The sequence below is a fragment of the Macrotis lagotis genome, chromosome 2 (genome assembly GCF_037893015.1).
Source record: "Macrotis lagotis isolate mMagLag1 chromosome 2, bilby.v1.9.chrom.fasta, whole genome shotgun sequence".
NCBI lineage: Eukaryota > Metazoa > Chordata > Mammalia > Peramelemorphia > Peramelidae > Macrotis > Macrotis lagotis.
This window is the reverse complement of record NC_133659.1, coordinates 323,303,922-323,324,845: the sequence shown is the minus strand read 5'-3', so window position 1 is coordinate 323,324,845 and position 20,924 is coordinate 323,303,922. Positions and strand designations below refer to the sequence as shown.

General features: G+C 40.4%; 1 protein-coding gene across 1 annotated transcript in view; it reads left to right on the top strand.

Moving 5' to 3' along the window:
• The first annotated feature begins 691 nt into the window (after positions 1-691).
• LOC141515302 (mitochondrial 10-formyltetrahydrofolate dehydrogenase) overlaps positions 692-20,924 on the top strand; it is a 60,312-nt gene continuing 40,079 nt past the window's right edge. The window contains exons 1-3 of the mRNA XM_074226757.1: positions 692-754; positions 15,877-16,021; positions 20,042-20,276. Of these exons, the coding sequence (XP_074082858.1) occupies positions 707-754; positions 15,877-16,021; positions 20,042-20,276 (428 nt within the window). The 5' untranslated portion in view covers positions 692-706. The remainder of the gene's footprint in view (positions 755-15,876; positions 16,022-20,041; positions 20,277-20,924) is intronic.

Below are 20,924 nucleotides of genomic sequence, written 5' to 3'. Positions count from 1 at the left end.
TACTTGACCTTAGCGGCCTTGAGGTCAGGGACCAAGTTTGAGTTGTGTTTGTAGACTAACAACACAGCTCTCACAGTGCCAGCTCCTCCATAAATAGCTATTAATGAATGACAGCCCGGGGCCTAGATGGTGCAGTGGATACAGCACCGGCCCTGGAGTCCGGGGGACCTGAGCTCAAATCCGGCCTCAGACACTTCCTAATGACCTAGCTGGGTGGCCTTGGGCAAGCCACTGAACCCCACTGCCTTGCAAAAAAAATAAAAATAAATGAAAGCAGCTCCGTGGCACCCAGGGTCGTGCCCAGTGGGCCTGATTCACATCCGTCCATCGGCCCAGGCCCCCTCCCCCCATCCAATCCGCCTCCCCAAGGTCAGGGTCTTCTCCGGGAATGAAAGGCTGCACCTCAGCATCCTGAATGAACTGTGGAGGGCCCGGATGTTACCATCTGTGGTTGGTGGGGAGCTGAGAGAGAAGTGGGGAGAGCCCCCCAGCTCTGGGGAGGGGGTGGCAGGCCCCCCGGGCCCGCCTGAGCCTCCCGGGCCTCCCTGCCCGTGCCCAGCGGCGGGAGCCCCGAGGCCGCAGCCGGCCCCCGGCAGGGCCGGCCCGGGAGGTGCCCAGGCGGGCGGGGCCGGGGGCGTGCCCGGCGCGGGGCAGCCGCGGTGCCCCCGGCCCGCTGCACTCTCCACGGTGCTGCCGAGCCGGCGAGATGCTGTGGCGCAGCGGCCCGCTGCTGAGGCGCTTCTGCAGCGGCCGGGTGAGTGCGGGCACGGGGCGGGCACGGGGGGCACGGGCTAGGGGCAGCCGAGAGGGGCTGGGGGCCACGGGCAGGGCCGGCGGCCGCCTTTAGTCCTCGCGTGGGAAGGACTCCGTCCTGGGGTGAGATCCGCAGTGATCGGGGCGAGCTCACGAATGAATGGACCGCGGGGGGCACCGGCCTGCGCTCTCTGGGCTCCCTCCTGGTGAGCAGCCGCAGGGGAAGGCGGGGGGCCGGCGCTCTCAGCACCCTCTCCGGGTGCCTGGCCCCAGCCAGACTTGGCTGCCGGGGCCCGGGAGGAGAAATCGGGGCGGTGGCTACCCAGCAGAGGCCGGCCCCATGTGGCAGCTGGCTTGTCCCGCGGGGGCTCGGGTGGCCAGAAGCCGCCGCCCCGCCCCGCGAGCCGCTCCCATACAGTGCCCCGTACTGTCAAGGCGGCCGGCCCGGCGGCTCTGCCGTGGAATTGCATCAGCTGCCCACAAGCCCAATGAGCGAGAGGACACGTTGCACAGGAATTTATCCCCAGTATGTTCTGGGTTGAGGAGCTAGAGATGCCTTTCTAAGTTAGGCTCCCAGGGTGCCCTGCCCAGGAGGGAATGCCTCCTAGAGAAGAAGAGAAAATGCCCATAGGCGGGACTGCGGGGCCATGCAGATAATTATATACCATTTTGGAAAGTAATTGCTCCTTGGTTTCCTTTGCTGAAACAGGGTGGAAATGGTTCTAGAAGGAAAAAAAAGCCTTTGGTGTAATTAAGAGCTGAAGTGCTGTAGTGTCTGTGTAAAAATGTTTCCCTAGAATCTCTGCTCACTGAGATTGCTCTTTCGTCTCCTTATCATGGGAGTTTATTTTTCTCTGAATTCAGTAAAATAATCTCTGGAACTCACAGCATGTAAAAGGGAGATGGGCAGGATAGTCTTTAACATTGCCACAAATTTTCATTTGTACCAGAAAATTCCATTTACCATGGGGTACGTATAAAGTTCTGAGCCTTTGGCATGGCAAATAATTAATATACCCATATAAATGGGATGACATTTGTCCTTTATTCTTGAAGAAGACCAGTACCATCAGGGAGGTGATGTGCCATGACAAGCACGTGAATTGGATTTGAGTGAGAGATGTTGTGCCAAGTCGCCAGCCTCACTTTCTTCTCTAGAATCACCTGGATCCAGTGGCCAGATAGGAAACAGGATGGTTGGATGGGAGGCAATCAGGGTTAATTGACTTGCCCAAGGTCACACAGCTAGTCTGATTCAAACTCCTGTCCTCCTAACTCCCTATCCACTGCACTACTTAGCTGCCCCACATTATATAAACATCTATAAATGTATAATATAAATATTTATAAGTATGCACATATATCCTTGTGCACATATATATTGTTGCATTAGTCCTGTCAAAGGCTCAGAACTGTAGGGGAGGGTAACACATTAGATCAGGAAGAGAATGAAAAAATTAAACCAATACAATATGGACCGCTCTTTAAGTAGAACCAGGAGATATTAAAGAAAAGTTAAGTATGTATGCAGTTCAGCAAGTGAAAAATAGGGGTTACACTGAGAGCCCAAGTGTTCCACTTTTCCAAGAAACATTTGAATCCTGACCCAGAGCAATGTGCTGGATAGGTTGTCTTTGGAACTTTGGAAGATGTCAGGGAGAAGGTGAACTGTGATCATAAAGGATGAGAAGATGTGGCTAGATTACTATCACTGTCAGGTGGAAGAGTACCTACATTGATGAGGACACAAGTCCATTAAAGTTAAGGATTTTAGCCAAACTTTTTCAGAGCCCTGAATAAATAATTGATTTCCATCAACATAAGAAATGACGTTTACCTTCCTGGTTGCTTTAACTCATTACATACAGCTGATTCAATTACACCTCATTCCTGCTTTTTTACATATCTGTCCAAAAGTTTTCTGGATTCCAAACCAATGCTTTCCTGTTCATTATCCTCATACTTACCAACCTACCATGGAGTCCAATGGTTGCACACAGCTTAAATGCTAAGCTCAATTCATCATTAAAGGTCTTCCATTGTCATAATAATGTGCTGAACCCATATTATTCCTCCTATCTAGAATGTCCAACCTCCTTTTGTCCAGCTAAGTAAATCCTGTCCAACTTCAGTTGGTTTGGTGCTTACCTATGTATTTTGAGGAGAGGGGGACGAGTCAGTTTGTGGGGAGATAGTTGGTATTTCCATATATCCCTGCATCCATACATGCTTTTTAAATTTTAAAAGTTTGTTTACAGATGTGGGGTAAGGGGAGCACACCAAGGATAAATGGCTCTTCAGACTAGAGTAGAAAGGGATGGATTTCTAGGGTTTTCTTAAACTAGAAACCCCACCCTCAGTTTAAAAAAAATAAGTTAAAACTGTTTTCAACAGTTATCCTTCATTAAATTCTGCGTCTTGTCTGTGACTCATAAACTGTTGGCTCCAGTCCCAAAAATTCATCATTAATACCTGATTTAAATGTGGAAGAACATGTTTCTACAAGTTGATGTCATTCTTTGAAGGGGCCTTGAATCTTGATTGAAACATGTTTTTCTTCCATATGTTCACAAAACAGAAATTATGGGAAAAAATTTTCTTATCTTTGTTGATTAGTATAAAATTACTTGGCTCTAGTGGAACAATATATCTTAGTCTTCCACCTGTACATTAACGAACATATTGTAGTTGAATTATTTTTGATTTCCTCCTGCTGTTGGAGATTTGGTGATGGAAATGGCTTAGCTTTTCCTGACAAGTATTTTGCCTCTATTTTGGTAAAAGATATGTTGAATATAGCTGTAATTATAGAATATGTAATATGTAATATAATATACTTGAGTTAGTGAAATTTATGATGCTAATTAACACCCCCACCCTTTTTCAGTTTAGAAAGTGGGGAAAGGGTTAACCAAAAAGTTGTAGGTACAGACAGAATAATGGTTCCAATGGTCAAGATCAAATGCCAGGAATCCAACTATTGGGATGGAGACTCACTATTTGACAAAAACTGTTGGAAGATATTAGGGGAAGATCAATATTTCACACCATGACTTGATGTTTGTCCTTCATTCTCAAAGAAGACCATAGCATCAGGGAGGTGATATCATGACAAGGACATGAATTGGATTGGAGTGGGGGAGCCTGTGCGAAGTCACCAACCTCACTTTCTCCTCCAGAGCCATTGAGTCCAGTGGCCAGATATCAATCAAGATGACTGGAGATAGCCCTGGATACAAGGCAGTCAGGGTAAATGACTTGCCCAAAGTCACATGGCTAGTAAGTATCAAGTGTCTTGAGGCTGAATTCAAACTCCCACCCACCTGACTCCAAGGTCAGTGCTCTATCCACTGCATAAACAATTGGAGAAGGGAAGGAGATATCTTTCCAACTACAAATAGTAAAAGAGAACTTGATGAAACAAGGAAGAGAGAGGACCACAGGATTCTAAATGGATAATTTTGAATATTTAAAATTAAAAATCTTTTCCACAATCATTCAGGCAAAATTAGAATGGAAACAGTTAACTAGGGGAACATCTTGGCAGGAAGTTTCTCTGCTCAAGGTCAGATATCCCAGGTATCTAGGGAATGGATTGCAAGATATAAGAACCTTGTTCCAGTGCATAAATTGTCAGATACTAAGAAGAAATGAGAAAAAAAGAGAAGCAGGAGAGGGAGGAGGAGAAAATAGAAAAGGAGGGAGCAGAGGAAAAGGAGAGGTGGGGTGACAAGAAGACAGTTCAGTTTTAAATTTATCAGTGCTGTTCTTTATAAGTGCTGAGGTTGCTCATACCCCTTTGTTGCCTCTTCCAGGGTAGTGACACTCTAATTCTGCTGATGCAACTTGGCATGTGGCCCTTGCCAGCCTCTGCTATAAGTCTGTTGATGGTAGTCAAAGAGAAACCTAACTTATTCTAAAGTCATAAGAAATGTTCTGGGTCTGTTAAATCAAACATTCAATCCCCCCCCCCAAACACCATTAATATTATAGCAGATGAGGTGGTATCAAGGATTAATTGGTCTTTATGTTCTCTCACCTGATTCATTAGCATTTACTTTCCTTAGTCATTGGTTCTTTCCCCAAGGGTCACCCATCCATGTTCTCTATTGCCACTGATTACACCTGGATCACTAAAATGTTTTTTTGATGTCTGTTTAGGTTGGCTACTACTCTCCCTACCCCTGCTTCGAACTTGCATGGGAATGAGGCATGAGGTGGGTGGGTAAGCATAGGGAAGAAAAGCAGCTGTGATCCACAAAGAATCTGGGACCACCATGGTCAAACATTGAGCTGGACCTCTTTTCTAATCTACTGTTTGAGACTTGGGAGGGTATTCTCCAATTTGATTCTTGAAACCAGACCCATCAGGCCTTTTATACATTAAACTGTCCCTCCCAGTGTCTAACTGATCTAGAGTGCCATTGCAAATGTCCAGAAGTTGCAGACACAATCCACAAGAGAGTCCTTTCTCCACTATTGATAGATTTGGTTTTTGGTTAGTAGAAAGTGAAGTGAATCAACAAAAACCTTTCATACTCTGATCAAAAGCTTTGTACCTCTTCCCAACCAGGGATGGTCACTTAAAAGAGTGAGGAAGTCAACAAGACAATGACCTGGTGCATTGATCAGCATCAGAAAGCTAACTGAGTTTGCTCAGAGCAAAACTTCCAAGACCCGGGATGATCTATGGTCTGGTAAGAAATGTTCCCAAGAGCACACTCCAAGTTACTCAGGTCCCTGTCTGCATGCCACTATCGGGACTTAGAGTCCAGACTTGTCTTCATGCAAAGCCAATCTCCTGCCCCAGAAGTCATAATTCTATCCCATGTAACAAAGAACCTACTGCAGAGCAGTCTTCTGGACCTTAAGTTCTTTCCTGGTTTCTGCTTTGAAAATTAAAACTCATTCAACATGAGGGGCAGCTAGGTGGTGCAGTGGATAGAGTATCAGCCCTAGAGTCTGGAATACCTGAGTTCAAATCCAGCCTCAGACACTTAATACTTACTTAGATGTGTGGCCTTGGGCAAGTTACTTGGACAAGTCACCCTATTGCCTTACCAAAAAAAAAATCAACATGATGATTTCTATGACCAAATCAGAATAGAAAAAGAGGATTGCATTCAAAATCATGAGGCAGCTAAGTGATGCAGTGAAGAGAACACTGGATCTTGAGTCAGGATATCCTAAGTTTAAATCCAGCCTCAGATAATGTTCTAGCTATGTGACCCTGGGCAAATCAGTTTACCTCTGTTTACCTTAATCCACTAGAGAAGGAAATGGCAAACCACTCCAGTATCTTTGCCAAGAAAACCCCATGGTCAGTATTTTCCTTGTGGTCATGAAGACAGACACAACTGAACAAAAAATATGAAACCATGAATCTCAATTGTAACTTAAAAAAAAAGTCAATATAGTGAATTAAATTCATTTAAGTTCCAAAATCATCCTGTTGGCCTCCCTCCCTCCAAATTTCCCTTTGCTAAAAGTACAGCCATTGAAATTTGAAATGGTCTTAGACACTTAATAACCAAGTACTCTGAGCAAGTCATTTACTTCTGGCAACCTGGCATAGCTGGCACACCTCCTAAACTGTGATGAATGATCAAATCAAAAAAGGGAATTTTTTTAGGTTTTTGCAAGGCAATGGGGTTAAGTGGCTTGCCCAAGGCCACACAGCTAGGTAATTATTAAGTGTCTGAGACCAGATTTGAACTCAGGTCCTCCTGACTCCAGGGCCGGTGCTCTATCCACTGCGCCACCTAGCTGATCCTCAAAAAGGAAAATTTTAAAAGTTACAGCAGTGATTGATTGAACCCAACAGAACAGGAGTGATGAGAAGGCAGAACCACTCAACTCCTCTCAGACTTCTCTTTTCTCTATCCATGAAAGTGATCTGAAAGCTGAGGAGTATAGGACAAAAATGGTTCCAAGAGAATTGAAGAGTTGATGAACTAGCTTCTTTTAAGACCTTTGTAATCAAGATGAAATGAATTGCATCATACAGCAATAAAACTCAGTTAATTGCAGAGGTCCTATTAGTGATCTTTGAGGAAGGAAAGGAAAGGAAATTACCTTTAAATAGCTACCATGTGCCAAACACTTTACAAACATCTCATTTGATCTTTGGGAAAAATTAATTAGAAAGTAAAAAGTTTTGCAAGCCTGGAGACAGACAAAATTGTCAGCTTTTCAAAAAGGGGAAGAAGGCATATTCTTTAAAGAATCAGTCAACATGTTTCAATTACTGGAAAATTGCCCAATACGTTATTAAAGAGTTTGCAACATTCAGAGAGTTGTGATTGCTAGGACTTGCCAGGAATATAAAAAGTGATTCAAGCCAGACTAATGTCCTTTGACAGAGTTCCTAAACTTGTGGATCATGATGATCCTTCATTCAGTGAATATTTATTTAGCATCTGCTATTCCAGGCATTGCTCTGAGTACAAAACTAAAATCAACACTGCCTTCAAAAAAGCATTTTTCAGGAAGGAGAAATAATAAAACACATTTAAATGGATAGAAAATTTACACAAAGTAAATATAAGAAAGTTTGAGCAGGAGATTTGGATAGTTAAGTCCACCAAGAAGGGCCTCAAACTGAATGGGGTATTAGTGTTCAGTTCTGAAAGAAGCTGGGGGGCGGATAGGTGGCGCAGTGGATAAGAGCACCGGCCCTGGAGTCAGGAGTACCTGAGTTCAAATCCGGTCTCAGACACTTAATAATTACCTAGCTGTGTGGCCTTGGGCAAGCCACTTAACCCCACTGCCTTGAAAAATCTTAAAAAAAAAAAAGAAAGAAACTAGGAATTCTAAGGGGCAGGAGTAAGAAAGAAGTACATTCCAGAAATAGGGTCCAGCCTATGCAAAGGTATGGAGGCTAGAGATGTGGGGATGCAGGTAAATTTGACTGGAACTTAGAGCATATGAGGATCTGGTTTTGTTTCTTGGAATTTTGTAAATGTAAAACTGCATCTTTATAAAGGGGAGGGAGAGATATAGTAATAGAGATCAAATATGGAAGACATTGTATAAGTCAGTGTCTTGTAAACTTTGCCACAGGGAGTCAATGATGTCAAACTGAAGCTTAGGTGATAGACCATAGCAGGATATATAGATCTAGGCATCATCTTTTTAGAGACAATAATTGAAACTGTAGGAGCTGATGAGTTGGCCAGGAAAGGAGGTAGAGAGAAAGAAGAGACAAGGATGGGACTCTGTGGTGTGCCTACACTTAAAGGACATGAGTGGGCTAGGGAGGCTGAGAAGGAGTGGTTAGGCAGGTAGAAGGAAAAGTAGAAGAGAGTAATATCAGGAACAAGCCAGAGAGGATAGCATCTAGGAGAAGAGAGTAGCTGACAGTATCAGATTTTGCAGAGGAGTCAAGGATGAGAACTGAGAAAATAATCATGGATTTTGCAATCAGGATGTCACCAGTAACTTTAGGGAGAGTAGTTTCAGTTAGGTCAAAGGTCATATTACCAGGGATTCTAAAAACTGAGAGGAAATGAAGTAGAAACCATTAATGTAGGCAATTATTTTTAAGAGTTTAGCTATTGGGGCAGGTAGGTAGCTCAGTGGTTAAGTACTGGTCCTAGTTTCAGGAGGGCCTGAATTCAAATTCAGTCTCAGCTACCTGACACTTACTAGCTGAGTGATCCTGGGTAAGTCATTTAACTCTGATGACGTTGCAAAAAAAAGTTTGGCTGTTTAAGGAGTGTCTTAAAGAAGTGGTATACATTCAATTTGGATCAATCTATACCATGGAAACAATGTAAAGACTGGCAAATTGCCTTCTGTGGGGGTGGGGGGAAGGGAAGTAAGATTAGGGGAAAAATTGTAAAACTCAAAATAAATGAAATTAAAAAAAAGAAATGGTCTAAAAACCTCAGTATATTTGTAGGCAGAAGGAAAGGAACTAGGAGCTAAGGAGAGAGGGTAAATGTGAGGGAGAAAGGATAAGATGGAATCAAAGGTCCATGGAATCAAAGGGCTTGACCTTTGTGCGAAAGGTCGTACACAAAACTAAAAGTAATAGGAGGAAATTACAGAGAGTTCGATTTGGGCTTTGTATTGAAAAAGCTTACTAATGATAAGAGCTGTCCCAAATAGAAATGAACTGTGTTTGGATGGAATGAGTTACCTCCACCATGGGAAATGTTCAGAAAGAAGCTGGTTAGCCACAAGCCAAGAATGGTGGAATGGAGATTCCTGTTAAACTTCAGTTTGGAGTAGATAGTATTAGAGGTCACCTTGTAAGTCCTTGGCCAGTGTGTTTTAGAATATGATCTGGGGTCTCCAGAGAGATCCCAAAACTCTTTAGGGACCTCCTGAGGGTCCCTAATAGAGGGGGCAACTAGGTAGAGTGGTGGATATAGCACAAGCCCTGAAGGCAGGAGGATCTGTATTCAAATCCGGCTTCAGACTATCTGTGTAACCCCAAGCAAGTCATTTAACCACCACCACAACAATAATTTCTGATTGAATAGCCCTAGATACTCTACAGCTAGGTGTCACAGTTGTTGAGTACTGGGTTTAGAGTCAGGAGGATTTCTCTTCCTGAGTTCAAACCTAGCCTCAGTCACTTAACACTTACTAGCTCTGTATCCCTGAGCAAATCACTTAATCCTGTTTACCTCAGTTTCCTTATCTGTAAAATGAGCTGGAGAAGGAAATGGAAAACCATCCCAGCATCTTTGCTAAGAAAATTCTAAATGGGGTCATGAAGAGTCTGACAAACTGAATGACTAAACAAAAGCAGATATAAATATCACAAACAAAATTCTTTACAAGGGAGAGCCCTCAATAATTTCTAGGAATCTAAAGGGGTCTTGAAACCTTTGAGAATCACCACTCTTTGCTATATGATTTTGCTTGCCTGAGGAAAAGCAGCTGTAATTTAACTTGTAGGCAGCCCAGAAATATTTCAGTCTGTCATGACCTTATGAGATAGAATCACCACCTCAGTGTTTAGCACTTAAGAACTTAATGTTTATTGACCAACACCTTCAGGAATTTCAGAATTAACTTTTTTAAAAAAAATGTCAGTCATTCCTCTTTTGTACTGTATCAGGGCCAGAAAATCTGACTTTCCTCCTCTACACAAAGAGGGGATTTGATTAGAACTATCTCTAAAGTCACTTCCAGTTGTAGAATCTTTGGCCCCAAGTCTTTCTAGAATACTTTGTGTCTTCCCTTTCTTCCTTTATAAAAACTGTGGTGTTTGAGTTTTCTTAGCACCTTTCATAGTACCTCACCAATAGTAAGTATTTAATATTTGTAGAATTATTGTAGGAAAGGGTTCCTTTCCATGACTAATAATGTTAAAAAAAACTACATTCCCACCATTGATCTGTCAAGTAGTTACTTTTTTTACCCTTTAAAAAATAAGTCTTTAAAAACTTACATTCTTTGAAGTAGACTATTTGCAGCAACATAGTTTGCTACAAGATGTTTATCCACGATATTGCTTTGAACTAACCTGCTCTTATTTCTGTCTTTTGAATTCATGCTTTCATGGGGCATGTTTTTAAAATTAAATACCATATTCTTCCAATTGATAAATTAATAGGAACAGGATGTCAGAAGAAATCAAAGCTATAAATAGCTATATAAAAATTCTAGATGTCACTATTAATGCAAATTAAAACAATTCTTTGATACTATCTTATACCCACTAGATTAACTAAGAACAGAAAAAGGAAGACAACCACTGGAGGGGCTGTGGGAAAACTGGTCACTAATGCATCACTGGTAGAGCTATAAACTGATCCAATAATTCCTGAGAAGAAAAATTGCTCAAACTTTATATACCTTTTGACCCAGTAATATCACTACTAGGTCTATACCCTTAAAGAGATCAACAAAAGAAGAAAATGACTCACTTTTATCAAAAAAATCTAGCAACTCTTTTTTGATGGCAAAGAATTAGAAACTGATTGGGTACCCATCAGTTGGTGAGTTGTTGAACAAGTTATGGTAGATGATTATGATGGAATTCTATTGTGCTATAAGAAATGACGAAGGGGATAATTTCAGAAAAGCCTGGGAAGACTTATATGAACAATGGCAGAGTGAGATGACCAGAACCACAAGAATATTTTATGTAACAACAATATCATAAAGATAGCTAACTCTGATCAACAAAATAACCAATCATAATTCCAAAGTACTCATTTTGAAACATACTATCCATCTCCAGATAGAGAACTCAGAGGACCAGAATAGAAATTGAATAGAAATTGAAACATATCTTCTTTTCTTCCTTAATTTTTTGGCATGGCTAATGCAGGAATTTGTTTTATATGGCTCTACGTATTTGTAATATTCTTTGTTTTTCTAGCCTTCTCAACAAGGTGGAGTAGGTGAAGAAGAGAATTTGGAAGTGAAAATAAAATTAAATTGAATTTTAAAAATAAGTAAATAAAATTGTATGCTGCCCTTTTCTCCACCAGTGTTTCCATCTCTATCTTCTCCAATTCATTCTTCACTTCACTGCCAGAGTAACCTTTATAATTATGGTTGATCATGTCTCTTGCTTAAAACCTTTAAGTATATTCCCTACCCCCACAAATGCTAAAATGAAATATTAAACCTTTAGATTAGCATTGAATTCCCACTATATTACTATATCTGGTATTCTTAAACCCCAGGTTAATGGGCAGAGTCCCAGACAGGTACTGTCTTTTTCAGGAAAGTTAAAAAAGTCAGACTTCCCTAATAACGACAAATTAATGTCTTTACTCCCACATACCCACCCTAAGCCATCACAGAGACTTGCCAACGTCATACAGCACAAGATCTCTGGGAACATGTAAGAAAAGGGGACCCTTTTCCCAGGGGTCATTTCTCAGGGGAAACAGCATCCAAGGGAAGCATACAGTGAAGTCTAGAAGGGTTCTCACCAACCTATATTCCCTTTCTGAATAGTCTCTCCTAGAGTGTGTCACCTACCAAAACCAATGAAAATTTCTGCAAATCTAGGATAACAAGAATTCTTTGAGTTCCAATAGAGAAATTATCCTTATTCAATTAGTTCTCCATCCACCTCCATCCCCAAAGCCAACCAGATATAAAGACATAAAAGTTGAGCCCACCTCAGGTGACTAGGCACTTCTCCAGGCAACAATGGGATCAGCTCTCTCTTCTCATCTTCCCTGTTGTCCTTGACCATGGTGCTGACCTAGTATGACTCAACCACACATCTCAACCTTCATATGCAATGGATGCTTTACCAAACCTCTCTCTTATCCTGTGTTTCCCCTTGTATCCCCCCTCCAAGCCAATAATCTGCTATTTCAAATCTACCTCATGAGCTATTTCTGTGGTACCTTCACTGATTTCCTTCCCCTAAAAACCCCTTATCCTCCCCTCAGAATGTAGAGATGTTTTACTACTTAAATCTCTTGTTTTTCTTCTATCTGGGCCTCTCCTATACACTTACACCATAAATAGCCAAATACGTACTTTTTAAAACCTTACTTGCTAAATCGAAAGATTCTTGAGGACAAGAAATATGTTTTATTTCTTTTCTTCTATCCATAATGTCTATACACAGTCAATATATGAAGGATTCAGCCCCAAGTCATGGCCCAAAATGTTCCCAATCAGCTCCCAAGCACTTATGCTTCGAAACCAGGCCACATCTTAAGAGTTGTATCTTTTGCCACGGCCTCATACACTGATCTCCACCTAAAATTGTAATAGTTTCCAAATAGGTGTAATAATAACATCTGCCTCACAAGATTGTTTTATTGATCAAATAAGATAACATATTTACAGTGTTTTATGAACTTCAAAGTTCTATAAAAGTACAAGGTATTTTTATTAACTAATTAATTAATTAATTAATTGTTTGGGCCTTATTATAGTATGTACATGTATGTTATGGGTGGGGCAGTGCTGGAAAGAGGTATCAGGGTTACGTGACTTGTCCTGGATCACACAATTAGTGTCAAGTGTCAGAGGCTGTATTTGAACTACAGGTCCTGACTTCAGGAACTGTACTCTATTTATTACAACAAAACCTAGCTATCCTAGGCTAATTTTTTTAATGAGCATTATACTATTTAATTGAACTTTTAACAACTGTAGAATTATAAAATATATCTTTCATTTTTTTTTTCTGGCCCACCTTGTGACTTCTCATTGAAATCAACTTTGCTGGGGTGGAGCCAAGATGGCGACAGGAGAAGAGCCTCTCTTAGGTGCTCTCTCTCAAAACTCATAAAATAACAACTCTAAATTTTTGAAAGGCAGAACCCACAGAGAGATCCAGTGAGGCAATTCTCCAGCCCAGGGTAACCTGGAAAACAGTGGAAAGGCTCTGTTCAATGGGCTTAGAGGGACAGCCTGCCAGAGTGACGGAACTTCAGCCTCTCAGAGGCAAACCCAGGGTGCCTGGGAGCCACGGTTCATGGCAGTGGGAGCAGTTTCCTGTCCTACATCCCAGGGAGCACTGGGAACAACTTGGAAGATCAGTGGGGGGAACTCTGCCAGAGCAAGCACGTGAAGCTCAGCCCTCAGGGCACTCAGCAAGCAGCCACCATAGCAGCCCAAATCCAGGAAACGGAAACAGGCAGAGCCGGTAAGCAGGAGCCTCCAGGCAATAGAGGCTTGAGTGCTCAGCCTAGGTAGGGGAGTGGAGAGAGACTTTTGAGGTCTGTCCTTTGCCCCCGGAACAGGGGCTCTGACCGCATTCAGATTCTCATCACAGTCTAGGCCCCCCCAGAGAACAGCAGGCCCCCGCCACAGCCCTGTGGCAGAGGGGTGCACTTGTGGTCATTCACACACCAGGAGGGAAGAGGGCAAAATAGAAATGGAGAGAATCCACTGATCTCCCCTGGAAAGAGATAAAGAAAACAACCCCCAGGAATATTATAGCCAAGTTCCAGAACTCCAAAGTCAAAGGGAAAATATTACAAGCAGCCAGAAGGACACAATTCAAATATTGTGGAACCTCAGTCAGGATCACACAGGACTTAGCAGCAACTACATTAAAGGCTCATAGGGCTTGGGAGATATTATTCCAGAAGGCAAAAGAGCTTGGAATGCAACTGAGAATCAACTACCCAGCAAAACTGAACGTCCTCTTCCAGGAAAAAAGATGGACTTTTAATGAACCAGGGGAATTTCAAATGTTCCTGTTGGAATGGCCAGAGCTGAACAGAACATTTGATCTTCAAATACAGGACTCAGGTGAAGCATAGAAAGTGGAGGAGAAGGGTAAAATATAAGGGATTTAATGATGATGAACTACATGTATTCCTGCATAGAAAAATGATACTGATAATACTCATAAGAAACTTCTCATTTAATAGAGCAGGTAGAAGGAGTTTTTATAGATGAAGACAGGAGAATTTGAATTTGAAGATATAATATATTGTAAAAGTGGAGTCAATGGCTAAAAGGGAAATATAATGGGAGTAAGAGAAAGGAGAGGTGGAATAGGCTAAGATATTTCATATAATAAGATTTTTTTATTACAAGGAGCTATTGCAATGATATGGAAGGGGGGAAGGCAAGGGGGAATGAGGGAACCTTCGGTCTTATCAAAGGTGGCCTGGAAAGGAAACAGCATATACACTCAATGGGGTATAGGCAACTAGAGTAAGAAGGAAAGAAGGGGGACGGGAGAAAGGGAGGGATGTGAGTGATGGAGGAGAGGGTGGACCATGGGGGAGAGTGGTCAGATATAACACATTTTCTTTTTTACTTCTTGCAAGGGGCTGGGATTGGATGGCCTGTCCAGGACCACAGGGCCGGGTAGTTGCTGGGCCTTAGGGGTGGTAGGTGGGCTTGGGGCCTCTTGTCCCCAGGGCTGGTGATCAGTCTGCTGCACCACTCAGCTACCCTACAGCACATTTAAGAAGACAGAGTGAAACGAGAAAGAAAATATAGTATATAGTAGTGGGGAGGTATGAATTGAGGGAGTTGTGATAAGCAATGGCAAGAGTAGAAATATATGGAAGTAGCTTTTGTGAAGGACTTATCATAAAGAATGTGATCCACCCATGACAGAGTTGGTGATGTTGGAATACAGATCGAAGCACATTTATTATTATTATTATTATTATTATTATAAATAATATATATTTGGGGGGGTTTCAGGGCTGATGGGGTTGGGTGGCTTGCCCAGGGCTGTACAGCTGGGTGACTGTTGGGTGTCTGAGGCCAGATTTGAACTGAGATGCTCCTGACTCCAGGGCCAGCGCTCTGTCCACTGTGCCACCTAGCTGCCATCATCATCATCATCATCATCATCATCATCATCATCATCATCATCATTATTAATTTTTATTTTGTTTTGGTTTGGTTTTTGCAGGGCAGTGGGGTTGGGGTTACTTGCCAAGGGTCATACAACTGGGTGATTGTTGGGTGTCTGGGGCCAGATTTGAGCTTGGGTGCTCCCAACTCCTGGGTCAGTGCTCTATTCACTGCACCACTTAGCTGCCCCTATTATTATTTTTTATTTTATTTTTAATTTTTTTCTCTTTCCTTTACTTTGTTGCCCATGAGGGTCTACATTTTTGGGGGGAGGTGGTATTATGTTTACTCTTAAACAAGAATGTAATGTATAAAAAACATTTGTACAAAAATAAAAATAAATATAATAAAAAAGATTTTATAAACAAAACAAAAAAGTCAACTTTGCTGATTAGCACTTCTGTGAATGGTGCCCATTAACATTCAAAGGGAGACTTTTAAATAATTTTTATTAATTTTGCTCTTTGGATAAAGCAGTCTCTGTCTGGGCAGGGACCCTGGGCAGGGGGTAGGGGTCAGAAGGCTTGGGTTCAAGTTCTTTCTCTGCTGGTTAGCTAGACATATGACAGTGGGCCAGTCATTTAAAAACTCTGAGCCTCCATTTCTTCCTGTGGAAAAAGGAAATAATGTTTATCCTACTTTACAGGGCTCTTGGGAAGAAATTTCTATGAAAATTATAAAGTGTTCTCAAAAATGAAAAACGTATTTTTTACATATATATATATGTGTGTATATATATATATATATATATATATATATATATATATATATATAGTATCCATAAAATTATTTTTGTGTGACAAAAGACTTGTGATTTCCCTCTATTCATTCTAAAACATCAACATAATTATTTCCCAGGTTTATTATAAAAATAAGCTGAAGTTGGCACTTATAGGCCAGAGTCTCTTTGGGCAAGAAGTCTATAGTCACCTCCGGAAAGAAGGTCATCGGGTAGTTGGGGTGTTCACAGTTCCAGACAAAGATGGAAAAGCTGATCCATTAGGTAAGTGTACCCTGGAATAATTAACTTACTTTTCTAAGGGAAATAGTTTTTTGTTATAATTCTTTTATGCTAACTATGACTAGCTGGAAGTAGTTTTTTATTGTAATTCAGGAAACATATACTTAGCACCTGCTGTATGCAGAGCACTGTTTTAGGTTCTAAAGGAGCATACAGCCAGAGCTGTAAATGTTCTTGAAATCATCTGATCCATCCTCTTATCAGAAATAGCAAGTTCAAATAAAATGTTTGTCCTGACTTCATGGAAATTATATCCAAGTGGCCTGATGTGGCAAATATGCAAATAGCTAGAATAAAAACATAGTAAAATATATTTAATACTAAATAAATACATTACAAAACAATGGATAAGAACACAGCAGGATGCAAGCAAAATGCTTAGTAAAGAACTAGGAAGGAAACCATGATCATAGACACTCCTGAAGGTATAGAAAAGTCTTCAGAAGATATTGTCAAGGTTATTGCTATTACATTCTTTACATACCTTTATATCCATGACCTCAGTATGTCATAGACACTGAGAAGAAGCCATCTAGATACCCCCTCCTACATCTTACAGAAGCCTTTCTTGATTTTCTTTTTCTCCCTCCTAATCTTTATAGCTCTGCAATTATAGTATAATGAGCCAATCTAAATACCAGTGCAGAGAAATTCAAGCTTCTATTTTAACATGGTAACTATAGGCAATCTCAGAGTGGAAGACCAGTCTCCTTAGGATGGCCAATACCTTCCTGATCTATAGATTTACTCCATGGTTTACTTAATTGTACTAGGAACAGGAAAGGTTTTCTGAAGGAGGGACCATTTGAGTTAGGTTTTAAAGAACATAGAAGCTAAGAACATAGAATTAGAAAAGAACATCTATAAAAGACTTAATGATGGCAGCTAGGTGGTGTGGGGGATAGAGCAACAGCCTCAGGAAGACCTGAGTTCAGATCCGATCCCAGATACTTATTAATTACCTAGTTATATGATCCTGGGTAATTCACTTAACCTCATTGCCTTGCAACCCCCCCCCCACCAAAACCCTTAATCAGGTTATTCAAATCAAGTCAACAAATATCTGGTTCTTGGAGTATTCATTTTTAAAGTGAGTTTTGATTGGTGGCTCTTTCTGACAGCAACAACATTTTTTTTTAAAAATTAATTCTAGACGACTCAAAAGACAAAGAAAGGAGCTGGGTTGGTGTGAGTCAAATGCTGTCAGTAGTAGTATCTGCATTCAAAGTGGGATAAAAGATATCAGAGATGGAGAACATGTAACAAAGTGATACAACTATGAATAGCCTGTGTAATATAAAACAAACCAGAGGGTCACCTCTAGAATTATTATGAGTAGTTCTTCTCTAGAGGATTCATAACAAAGGCTCTCATGAGGTCTCCAAAGAGTCAAAATGATACAATGAGAAGATACATGGTCCAACATGTCACCAAATGATTATGGCAGAAAAACATTTTCAAGGATATTATGATTATAAAAGCTAGTCATGGAATATGAATGACAGACACTAGATAGACAGACAGAGAAAGCCTCCCATTTATCAAGTGGATCATTTACAAAGGACTAATGAAAAAACATAGAAGAAATTCATGCAAGATGAGAAGGTGTGGGTGGACTTCAATCTGTACTTATCTATCCAACACACATACTAAGACGCTTGCCTATTTTTTCCTTGGATGAAAACTTGGCTTACCTTCAAAAGTACACTTCTTAATGGATTTTTTAAGGTGTCAGTGCTCACGTACATTCATAGGCATTTATGAACCCATATAAATATGACTAGAGGGGTTGAAGAAGGAACTTCCATATTGGTCTGAGGCATCTCTAAGCAGAACAATGTTCCAGTGGAATGGCAGCCCCAGAAACAAATCTGTTCTTCTTGTCCTCATCTAGTTACATCCTTGTGTGCTTTCTAAACAAGCCCATGGCACACATGGACACATTCTTTAACCACTTGAGCCAGGTCTTTTATCTTTACATCACAGAACAGTTACCCTTTATTTATCTTGTTACTAAATCAACTTATGTTTCCCTTTCCTTTTTAAATTAAAAAGATTATGGAATAAATGTAATACTAAAGTTGATAATATTCTAGTATGAATACTAAGCGAATGTGCCTAAGAACTTGTGCTGTATTGAGACAGGCCTTGGATAGCAAGAAGGTCAAATCAGCCAATACTTAAAGAAATTAATTTAGAGTATTCACTAGAAGGTCAAATACCCTAACCGAAGCTTAAATATTTTGGCTACATAATGAGAAAATGGGATTCACTAGAAAAGAATCTGATATTGGGAAAGATTAAAGGCCAAAGGAAAAGGGGATAGCAGAGTGAGATGAATAGATGGTGTCATGGAAGCAATGAGCATAAACTTGGACAAACTTTGACAAATAGGTAAGGATAGAAGGGTCTGGCATGCTTTGGTCTATGGAGTCATAATGAATTGGACACAACTGAACATCTGAATAACAGCAACAAATCTCACCCAGAATGGAAATACAGTGGCCCCATGATCCCATGATCATCAGGGAAGATTTAACCAGATCCTTTTATTTTACTTGGGTCAGTTGACCTTTCCTTAGGAACTCTAGCAGTCTTCCACTCCCAAGGTGCTCACCAATCTGGTGCACTTAGTTCAGACATCTAAGGTCTTAACCCAGATTCAGCTACAGGTTGCCAGGCTCAATTGATCCACCAGCCTTAGTCTCCCTCAGTAATAGGAATTAAAGGATTCCCATCACACTGGCCTCTTTTTTTTAAGGACTTCAAAATTCAATTATCATTCGGTCACTGTAATGACCCTACCAAAGTAGGTTTAATCTTAGTAGTTAAAAAGGGGATAACAATTCTAATTCAATTACAGCTTCTAGAAATTCAATCTATTCTTTCAGTACTTGTTTTTAAATAACTGTAATTAAGGAGCAACCAAGCATAAATATTCATTTAATCCAACTATCATTTTCCAACTTGAGAGGTAGTGAATGTTTAAGCTCGTCACTTCTTGTTCTTGCTTTGAAATATCCACACCATTAATCACCCAGTAAAGAAGCAAAGACTGACCAAGAGCAAAAAGAGCCTGGAGACTGGAGATCTGAGTATAACCCTTGGTTTTTATATTGATCCTTTCTTATATAAGTCACTTAACATATGCTATGTAATCATGTTGTGCAATAGGAAGAGCCTTAGATATGCAGCTAGAGGACAAATCTTGACTCTGACCTTCTCTGTGTCATCTTGGGCAAGTCATTGTAATTCTCTGCAATTCATTTTCTCATCTTCCTATCTAAATACTTAGGATGGTCTGATCTTTATCCTTTGTAAACTGTGTTTAATAAGCCCTATGTTTAAGAAGCAGCATGGGACATCTGTGGATAGAGACAAACTGATCTTGGACTTGAGAAGACCTCTGACATGAACTAGCCATGTGACCAGGGGCAAGCCATTCAATCTCTCAGTGCCCTTGGGAACATTGACACTAAGATTCATACTGGACTTTGCCCTGATGATGGATGATGGTTGAAATAATTTCATCATTCCCCTGATGAAATCGTGGGTCTGCTCCATTCCTTACGCTCCTCCTAAATGACTTCTACATTCATTTGCCACTTAGAAATACCATGATTTGTTTATACCCTATAGCCATAATTTAATCAATGTAACAATAAAATTAATTTCTTATTTCCTTAAGACTTTAATGCCTTTCCTCTTATAAGCAAAAATGCTTTATGATTTATATAATTATTTAAAATGTGAAAAAATCAGTATGCAAACCAGGTAATATTTACCACTGAATTATAATAGAACAAGTTGAACTTTGGCCAAGATCTAAACTATTTTGGTAATATTATTTCTTTATGATGCTTTATTTTTATTTCCTTATTCTATGAGTTCTATGAGTCATTTGAATATTATAAATTCTTATATAGTTATAGTTTCCATTCTTCATGAGGCACATTGCTTTAAAATTTTTGCTTCTTTTCCTCCCACCCCATCCTGATCCAGCTTTGGCTGCAGAGAAAGATGGAATACCAGTGTTCAAGTTTCCCAGATGGAGAATCAAAGGCAAGACTATCAAGGAAGTCATTGAAGCCTATAGATCTATAGGAGCTGAACTAAATGTTCTTCCCTTCTGCACCCAGTTTATTCCCATGGATGTTATTGATTGTCCAAAGCATGGTTCTATTATTTATCACCCATCTCTGCTTCCCCGTCACCGAGGAGCTTCTGCTATCAACTGGTGAGATGTCTATTGCAAATAGAAAAAGTAGACATGGTCATTTCCATAAAGATTGCTATCTGTCTATTCTTAACCTGGCTCTTCCCTCCTGATAACTTAGCTATTCTTTGACAAGGGATAGCTTACATTCTAGCATCACCCTAGAAGAGCAGTTATGCAGACAGAAATAACTGTAGCAAACTTCTAATTCATTTTGTCTGTTGTTGGGGGTTGGGGGTGCAGGGTGCATTTCTCTAGGACTGATACCTACCTAATATGGATGTTCATGGTCTTTTAATATTCCCTTGCTGACTCTTATTGGTCTTGCTTTGGAAAAAAAAAAGCAGGCTTTGTCTCCTTCTATAATTCCTAAAATTTAAATATGAGAAAATTATTTCATCCTATTCACAGATTTATACTATGAATATTTTCTTCCAATTATTTGAGTATTCTGCTAACTATAATTTTGGAAGAAAATGAATGAATTAGGTCTCCAAGAACATTTCTTTTCTAATTCAGTGAAATAGCTTACAACTAGTAGACATGCATTGCCTACATAATTATACAAATAAATGAATGAAAACCTGCCTCCTTGCATATAAAGCTCTCTGATTCTAAATTCACTAAATTCTTATTGTTAACCTCTCAATTTGAATATCAAATTATATA